This window comes from Octopus bimaculoides, chromosome 6 (assembly GCF_046866305.1).
Source record: "Octopus bimaculoides isolate indiv1 chromosome 6, ASM4686630v1, whole genome shotgun sequence".
NCBI lineage: Eukaryota > Metazoa > Mollusca > Cephalopoda > Octopoda > Octopodidae > Octopus > Octopus bimaculoides.
Window position 1 is genome coordinate 9,122,670 of NC_142933.1, and position 8,928 is coordinate 9,131,597.

Genomic DNA, 8,928 nt, shown 5'->3' on the forward strand with positions numbered 1-8,928 from the left:
CGAGCGAGATCGTTGCCAGTGCCCCTGGACTGGCTTGTGCGGGTGGCACATAAAAGACACCATTTCGAGCGTGGCCGTTTTCGTGCGGGTGACACGTAAAAGCACCCACTACACTCTCTGAGTGGTTGGCGTTAGGAAGGGCATCCAGCTGTAGAAACTCTGCCAAATCAGACTGGAGCCTGGTGTTGCCATCCGGTTTCACCAGTCCTCAGTCAAATCGTCCAACCCATGCTAGCATGGAAAGCGGACGTTAAACGATGATGATGATGATGATGATGAAGTGTGTGTGTGTATAACTTCAGTTTGAAACTCTTGTGATATGGTTAATGGCTTTTATATATTTTCCAGGTGACTGTGATGGTTTAGAAAATTCAGTGTCTCTAGGTCTTAGCCCTTGGAATAATTGTCGGGTAAATCGAAATTCTACTCTAAAGGATCAGTCTCCTGATCAGGTAAGTTCATAAATCTTGATAATACCTTGCTGAGAATTTTGTATCTTACCTTAATCATCTCCTTTAAAAATTATCTTTCTGGCAATGATTGGCATTCTGGGATCTGCACTGAATTAAAAACAAGGATTATTATTGGTAAAGTTTGTTATTATTTTAACCATAGGCGAACTTTCATTGGGTAGATTTCTGACCAATGGTGTTCAAGCTGTCATTGTTGTATCATCTTGAAAGCTGCAGTATATCCAAGACTATGTGGAGGCGCAATGGCCCAGTGGATAGGGCAGCGGACTTGCAGTCATAGGATTGTGGTTTCGATTCCCAGACCAGGAGTTGTGAGTGTTTATTGAGCGAAAACACCTAAAAGCTCCACAAGGCTCCAGCAGGGTGTGGTGGCGAACCCTGCTGTACTCTTTCACCACAACTTTCTCTCACTCTTACTTCCTGTTTCTGTTGTGCCTGTAATTCAAAGGGTCAACCTTGTCACACTGTGTCACGCTGAATATCCCCGAGAACTACGTTAAGAGTACACGTGTCTGTGGAGTGCTCAGCCATTGCACGTTAATTTCACAAGCAGGCTGTTCCGTTGGTCAGATCAACTGGAACCCTCGACGTCATAAGCGACGGAGTGCCAACAACAATCTAAGACTACATTATCTTGGATAGGCATGTTTCCTTCTCATTTTATGAGATTTGTTGGAAATTTGGCTGTTATTTCTTGGAGTTTGTGCAGCTGCATAGGATCTCCTCTTTGGCTAGAGGAACTGCACAAACGCTCCTTTTTCAGCTTGAATAATACAGTGTTGGGTTGGCCATAGGTCCTGAAAATCTACTTTAACCCTTTTGTTACCATATTTCTGTTGAGATGCTCTGTGTTTCTTTCAATTAATTTTAAATATAACAAAGAATTTAGTAAAATAACTTAGTTATCATTAAGCTAGTGTTAGGAACATAAATTGTGACTAAGGTTTGGTGGAAGATTTTAATTCAAAACTTATGAAAATGAGACATTTGTACTACAGAGTCAGAGGTGGTTTCAGCCAGGTTGGTATCGAAAGGGTTAAGAATTGTTTCTCTATTGTATATTTTAACCCTTTTGTTGCCATATTTCTGTTGAGATGCTCTTTGTTTTTTTCAATTAATTTTAAATGTAACAAAGAATTTAGTAAAATAACTTAGTTATCATTCAGTGAGTATTAGGAACATAAGTTGTGACTAAGGTTTGGTGGAAGATTTTAATTCAAAACTTAGGAAAATGAGACATTTGTACTACAGCGCCAGAGCCAGGTTGGTATCAAAAGGGTTAACACATTAACTGCTACAGCCTGTTATGGGAATTTACCAGTGATGCGACACATTTCCAGTCATGCTGCATACTTTTTAATTGCAAGGAAATGTACTTTTTTGCATTTTTACACTATTTCATAATTAAACTTTAATATTTAGCTCTCATTTTTATTTAAATATTCTCAAAACCATGTCAAAGATACAGAATGAAATATTTTTTCAAATTATGAGAATGTACCACTGGAAGATGGCAGATGTGGGAAGTTTGCAATGAACACCTGTAATACATGTGGTGGTTAACCCTTTAGTGTTTAAACCGGCCATATCAGGCCAAAATTGTCTTCCTGTTTTATGCTCAAACCGGCCAGCTCTGACTTCTCACACCTACCCTACAAAGTAATTTTTAAAATAAACAGGGACATCATCAAGATCTCAGAGTGACAAGATGCTGTACAATTAATTTAAAACAATGTAATTAAACAGGCTTTACATATGTCAGAGTAATCTGAATGCTAAAGGGTTAATGTGATAAATTGTAAGGTAAATTTCAAGATTTCTTTAAAGAATAAATATGATACCTGTGATTGAGCAGATCTTTAGTTCTACCTGTGAACACTGCATCTCCCCCGCCACCACCACCTCAAATATATCTAAGACTACCAGCTTATGAAAGGTCACATGAGATAATTGTGGTGTTTGGTTTTAGGGCATACCTAACTCTTTGAGATCACTCTGTGTTCATGTGCACACGCACACACAGACATAGTTGTCCATACTGCCCCGTTAAATCATTTGAGGTAATAAAAAAAAAAAATCTTCTTTTGAACTGTCGACAGTTCTCCGCATATAACAGCCAAATTTTATTAAAACTGCATGGTACTGCCTTGGAAAGAGAGACATGTTGGACAATACAGTTGCGGGCATCCAGCCGTAGAAACACTGCCAAATCAGATTGGAGCCTGGTGTAGCCATCTGGTTTCACCGGTCCTCAGTCAAATTGTCCAACCCATGCTAGCATGGAAAGCGGACGTTAAACGACGACGACGATACGTACAGACATATATATATATATATATATATATATATATATACATATACCGCCTGACTGGCCTTTGTAGGGTTTTCGAGCGAGATCGTTGCCAGTGCCCCTGGACTGGCTCTTGTGTGGGTGGCACATAAAAGACACCATTTCGAGCGTGGCCGTTTTCGTGCAGGGGACACGTAAAAGCACTCACTACACTCTCTGAGTGGTTGGCGTTAGGAAGGGCATCCAGCTGTAGAAACTCTGCCAAATTAGATTGGAGCCTGGTGTTGCCATCCGGTTTCACCAGTCCTCAGTCAAATCGTCCAACCCATGCTAGCATGGAAGGCGGACGTTAAACGACGATGATGATGATGATGTATCCAGTTTCTGAGTGTACAGAAAGTGTTCACCCTGGACTAGATCAATTCATATCAGTTCTGTTTTGCCTAATCTCTATTGTCCGTTTACCTTATTGTCTCTGGCTCAACTCCTTCATTGCTGTGGACTTCCTATTATGAAAATGCTCTGTATTGATGGAATCTGTTAGGGAGCCTGCAGGATGACCAATGATAAGGCTTAACCTCATTATAACAATGTCCAACTAATTCTGCCCAAAGTAATATTAATGACAAATTTGGGGAATTTTTATCCTCTTCCCTGTTAATTTAATGAGTAAATAAATCTGTTGATTAAACAATTGGAGCCACTCACAACATCAAAATGGTTGTGAGAGGCCATCATTAGTTGTCAACTTGATTTTGTAGATTATTTTATTCTTTTTACAGTGTAATAAATTGAATAACAGAAATGAGTACTACTTCCAGAAACGGCCTGAGAGAAGACTTCAGAAAGAGACCTTATCGTTACAAGATATGTTAGATGTAAGTCTTTTACTCTTTTATTCATTTACTTCTTTCAATCATTTGACTGCAGCCATGCTGGAGCACCGCCTTTAGTTGAGCAAATCGACCCCCAGGACTTATTCTTTGTAAGCCTAGTACTTATTCCATTGGTCTTTCTTTTGCCAAACCGGTAAGTTACAGGGACCTAAACACACCACCATCAGTTGTCAGGTGATGTTGGGGGAACAAACACAGACACACAAACATATACACACACACAGGCACATGTATATATATATATATATATATATATATATATACATATATATATGACGGGCTTCTTTCTGTTTCCGTTTACCAAATCCACCCACAAGGCTTTGGTCAGCTGAGGCTATAGTAGAAGACACTTGCCCAAGGTGCTACGCAATGGGAATTAACCCGGAACCATGTGGTTGGTAAGCAAGCTACTTACCACACAGCCACTCCTGTGCCTTTTATGTAGTGTATTTGTTTCTTTGTGAAAGCTAGACTCAAATTTGGTTTGAAGCCCTGTTTATATATATATATATATATATATATCAGGGTTGTTGACTGGCTCCCGTGCTGGTGGCACATCAAAAAGCACCATTCAAGTATTGTTGCCAGTGCCACCGGACTGGCTCTTGTGCAGGCGGCATGTAAAAAGCACCATTTGAGGGTGGCCAATGCCAGTACCGCCTGACTGGCCCTCGTACCGGTGGCACGTAAAAAAGCACCCACTACACTCTCGGAGTGGTTAGCATTACGAAGAGCATCCAGCTGTAGAAACTCTGCCAGATCAGATTGGAGACTGGTGCAGCCATCTCCCTCTTCAGTCCTCAGTCAAATCGTCCAACCCATGCCAGCATGGAAAGCTGACGTTAAACGATGATGATGCACACACATGAGGGTTGCTGAAAGTTCCTGGCTTTGGGTAAAAGAAAATACAGGACGATTATTTAACTATGATTTTATTCAACATATGCCCCTCTCAGATTCACACACTTGTAGCACTCCTTCAGTTTTTCTAAGCCCTGTAGAACTTGGAAGGTTGGGCTTTCACAATACCTTTAAAGCCATGAACTTTTCAGCACTCTCTCGCACATGCATGTGTGTCTGTGTGTATCATCATCATCATCATTTAACATCCGCTTTCCATGCTAGCATGGGTTGGACGATTTGACTGAGGACTGGCAAGCCAGAAGGCTGCACCAGGCTCCAATCTGATCTGGCAGAGTTTCTACAGCTGGATGCCCTTCCTAACGCCAACCACTCCGAGAGTGTAGTGGGTGCTTTTCCGTGCCACCGGCACAAAGGCCAATATATATATATATATATATATATATATACAGGTTCTAATGGAGTAAAAAATTCTTCAATAAGTACTTTTCCATCATTAAGTATAGCACAGTTATACCTCCCCCCCCCCCACTGGTACTTCTTAATTTAAAACCAGGTGTGTTCAAAATAAAAATTTTAGCAATGAACCAATTAAGTGAGTCTACATGAAACGAGGGGTCCATGTAGGAGTGTGCAAGAGAAAATGTAACACTATGCGAGGTTTGTAAAAAAAAAAAAAGTCTGGGAATTTTGAAGTCATCGCAACCAACTAAATAACATTTATGTGTTTAGAATGTCTTGCTATTCACCATCCACGAATTTGTTGTAGACAGGAGTTTGTTTTTAGCAATGTTTATAATCAGAAAGAGATTTTGAGCGAATGTGTCATTTGAGGATGATATGTGGGTGTGTCCCTAAAACTGTCTACAATTTAGTTACTGGTTAGAAGGAGCCAAGTCTAGCCTTCTCATCAAAAATGTAAGATTAAATTTTCTTACGTAGGCACAAAGTCAGAAATGCTGGAGGCGAGAAGAGGAAATTGTATCATCCTCAGTATTTGATTTCTACTACATTTTATTGATCCCAACAGGATGAAATGCAAAGTTGATGAAGACAGCATTTGAACTCTTTAATGACAAATAATGTATGTCTGCTGTCTGTTCTATGGTTACCCAGCCATATTACATTATATTCGTCACGTGGAAGGTAAACTAACATTGTGGGACATGTTGAAAGGGTGTGATGGACTAAAAAGCTTGAGGAGAACAGTTTGCTGCATCTGTTCCACGACATCTGTGGAATAATGTTCACAAGTCATTAGTCACCTTTAAAGAGTAGATCAACAACCTGGAAGATTTATAAAGTGAACTCCTCATGAAATATATTATTTATGTTTATGCCAGTGCTGCCTGATTGGCCCCCTCCATGCCTGTGGCACGTAAAAGCACCCACTACATTCTTGGAATGGTTGGCATTAAGAAGGGCATCCAGCTGTAGAAACCTTGCCAGATCAGATTGGAGCCTGGTGCAGCCTCCCGGCTTGCCAGTTCTCAGTGAAACCATCCAACCCATGCCAGCATGAAAAGCGGACATTAAATGATAATGATGATGTTTACAATGGCTGTGAGCTGGCAGAATGGCTAGCATGCTGGGCAGAATGCTTAGCAGTATTTCGTCCATCCTTACATTCTGAGTTCAAATTCCATTGAGGTCAACTTTGTCTTTCATCCTTTCAGAGTTGATAAAATAAGTACCAGTTGAGCACTGGGGATCAGTGTAATTGACTTAACTGTTCCTGGGTAAGAGAATAAAAAAACTGCTTCTCTCTGCCAAGCCATGCTGAGCCAGTGTGGCAAAGTAGGCTGATCAAACCAGTATCATCTCCAGCTCAATTTCCCAACCTCCTCACCAAACTGTGGTCGGTGGAGAAAACATGCTGAGGCCTTTGTCCTAGACAATCCAATCCATGCTAACACTTATCTTCTTGTGAAAAAAAGTCTAAGGAATCGGTTTAAATGATGACTACTTCCAAGCTTAGATAAGGGAATGTCAGTGATTTCAGGATGGTCTGAGGTTTTGTAGTCTTGGAGTGTATTTAGCTTGAAGACCAGTGTAATATAAATACCTTGCTTAAGAAACTGATGACTGTTGGCACCAGGAAGGGTTCAATCCTCAATAAGTCTTGTCCAGCTCGTGCCAATGTTGAAAAAGTGGACACATAAGCAAGGATGATGATGATGATTATGATGTGTGTGGGTGTGTATCTTATCATCATTTAGGGTTCATGTTCCAGGCTGGCATGGGTTGGATGCTTTGACAGGATCCGATGGGCTCAAGGCCTGCATCATGCTCTGACAAAGTTTACTTTGACATGGTTTCCACGGCCGGATGCTCTTCCTAATGCCAACCACTTTGCAGTGTGTACTGTTTGGTTTTTCTCATTCCACCAACAGACCACCCCTGCAGCTTGAAGGTTACAAATGCATGGGAGGGCAGGAGAAGGGGAATTGGGTGAGAGAGTGATTATAATGAATGAAGTTAAGTATTAAGGGGTGGGGGTGTCCAACGATGCAAAGAGATGAAGAGCAGCAGAATGGTAATGTAGATACAGTAGACAGTAGAAGGATGTGAGTGAGAGATGTTTTGTTGTATTAATAGATAAAAATTTCTAATTAATTAAACTTAGAGCTGTAGTGAGGAGGAAGTAATCGTGTCTCGTTAGACTGTCTATCTTTTCTATTTCTGTTGTGTTTCAGTCTTCTCATTTATCAGAGGACGATGTGATTTCAGAAGAAGAGATTAAGAGATTCCGAGAGAATGAGACAACCAACCTTCGCTTGCGACAAGAACTTCGAGAGAAACTCCGTCAGCGTTTCAACCAGATGCAGTTACAGTGCAGCATTCAGACTGTGAAGTAGTTTGTATTAGCTACAACCTCTGTCTGCACTTTGTTACCTTTTTTTTTTTTTTTTTTTTTTTTTTGTTGCCAACAGGCCTATGTAACTAACTTTTCAGCAGCTACAACAACAACAACAACAACAGCCATGACACCGCTAGGCTTCTTGTTAATTGTAATATTCCACTGGTTGCTGCTCTGCTTTCAGTTGCAACCCTCCCTGTGCTTCCTCACTTGATAAAACCAACCCTCTTCAAATACCCTTTTTCTTTGTTTTTGTTGTTGTTTTAATTCTTAAGTTCACAGTAAGACAAACCTCTATCAGGGTTGGATATATATATATGTATTGGTCCTTTGTGCACATGCAATTTGCACCACCAGAAACCCTTTTCTGTCTGGTTTCCTTGTCTTTCTCCAGCTGTCTTTTTTTAAATTATTATTACTTTCTTTGTGTTTTAACCCGAGCTGCCAGCCCTCGCTTCCTCTCACTTCTGTCTCTGACTCTTTCCTATCTTAGTTTCTCTCAATCCCCCTGCATCTCAGCCCCATCTCTCCCCTGTATATTAGCCTTTCTGATTCTCCTGTCATCCTTTTTTTCTTCCCTCTTATTTTTTAACTCCCTTATTCCTGCTTTGCTCTCTCTTACGAAACATGCAGACAGGTGGTGCCACAGCATGGCCACAGCCCAATAACTGAAGTTAGTAAAATAAAGAACGTGTGTGTGTGTATATATATGTCTATATAACTTTTCTAAGCTCAAGAGAATAAAATTTATATTCCTTTTTTTTAAATTTATTTTATGCTAGTTCAGTGTTTGTTTGGTTCACCTTCCAGCCCCACCTTGTTCTCATCCCCACCCGCCCAGAGACATGGTTATGGAATTAGTTATTTTAATGATAGTACCTTCAGCCAGTGCCAGGTCGACATTGATAATAAAATCACGGCATCAGTTAATCTGCTGGGTGGGAGTCAGCTGGGGTCGACAAGTCAGCTAGTAAGGGGCAATGTTCTGTGGATGTCATTTGTCTCCATGTAACAGTCAAACCATGGATTAATTCACAGCAATGTATTTTGATGATGAAATGCACATTCCTAAAATTTATTTCTGCTTAAAGAAATGTCAGTACATGTGTATCTAAAGGCCTAGCCATGTGGTTGAGAGATTTACTTTCCAAACTTTGAGTTTTGATTGGGCCGGGCAATATGCTGGCCAAGTGTCTTCTAATGTAAGCCTTGTACTGATCAATACCTTGTGATTGATTTATGGAAGATGTAAACTGTGTGGAAAGCCAGTCACATCTCTCCGTGTGTCTGTTCATTGACGTGTCCAACTCATGCCAGCCTGGAAAAGCAGACATAAAAATGATGATGTGTATGTATGTTATATGCCATTGGTGGTGCAGTGACAACCACCATTTAGTAAATGACAGACTAAAATTGCCTAAAACTAATCCCCAAAATTCATGCCGAATGATAAGTAATGGGAAATAACTCTGGTTTGTGTGGTCTTGCTGGTGGCATATGCATACATATATATATATATATATATATATATATATATACCGGAGTAAG

At 40.4% G+C, this 8,928-nt stretch overlaps 1 protein-coding gene across 1 annotated transcript in view; it reads left to right on the forward strand.

Annotated features, from left to right (window-relative positions):
• LOC106867988 (uncharacterized) overlaps positions 1–8,719 on the forward strand; it is an 85,163-nt gene extending 76,444 nt beyond the window's left edge. The window contains exons 10-12 of the mRNA XM_014913073.3: positions 349–452; positions 3,546–3,641; positions 7,217–8,719. Coding sequence (XP_014768559.1) covers positions 349–452; positions 3,546–3,641; positions 7,217–7,378 — 362 coding nt within the window. The 3' untranslated portion in view covers positions 7,379–8,719. The remainder of the gene's footprint in view (positions 1–348; positions 453–3,545; positions 3,642–7,216) is intronic.
• The last annotated feature ends 209 nt before the right edge of the window (positions 8,720–8,928 follow it).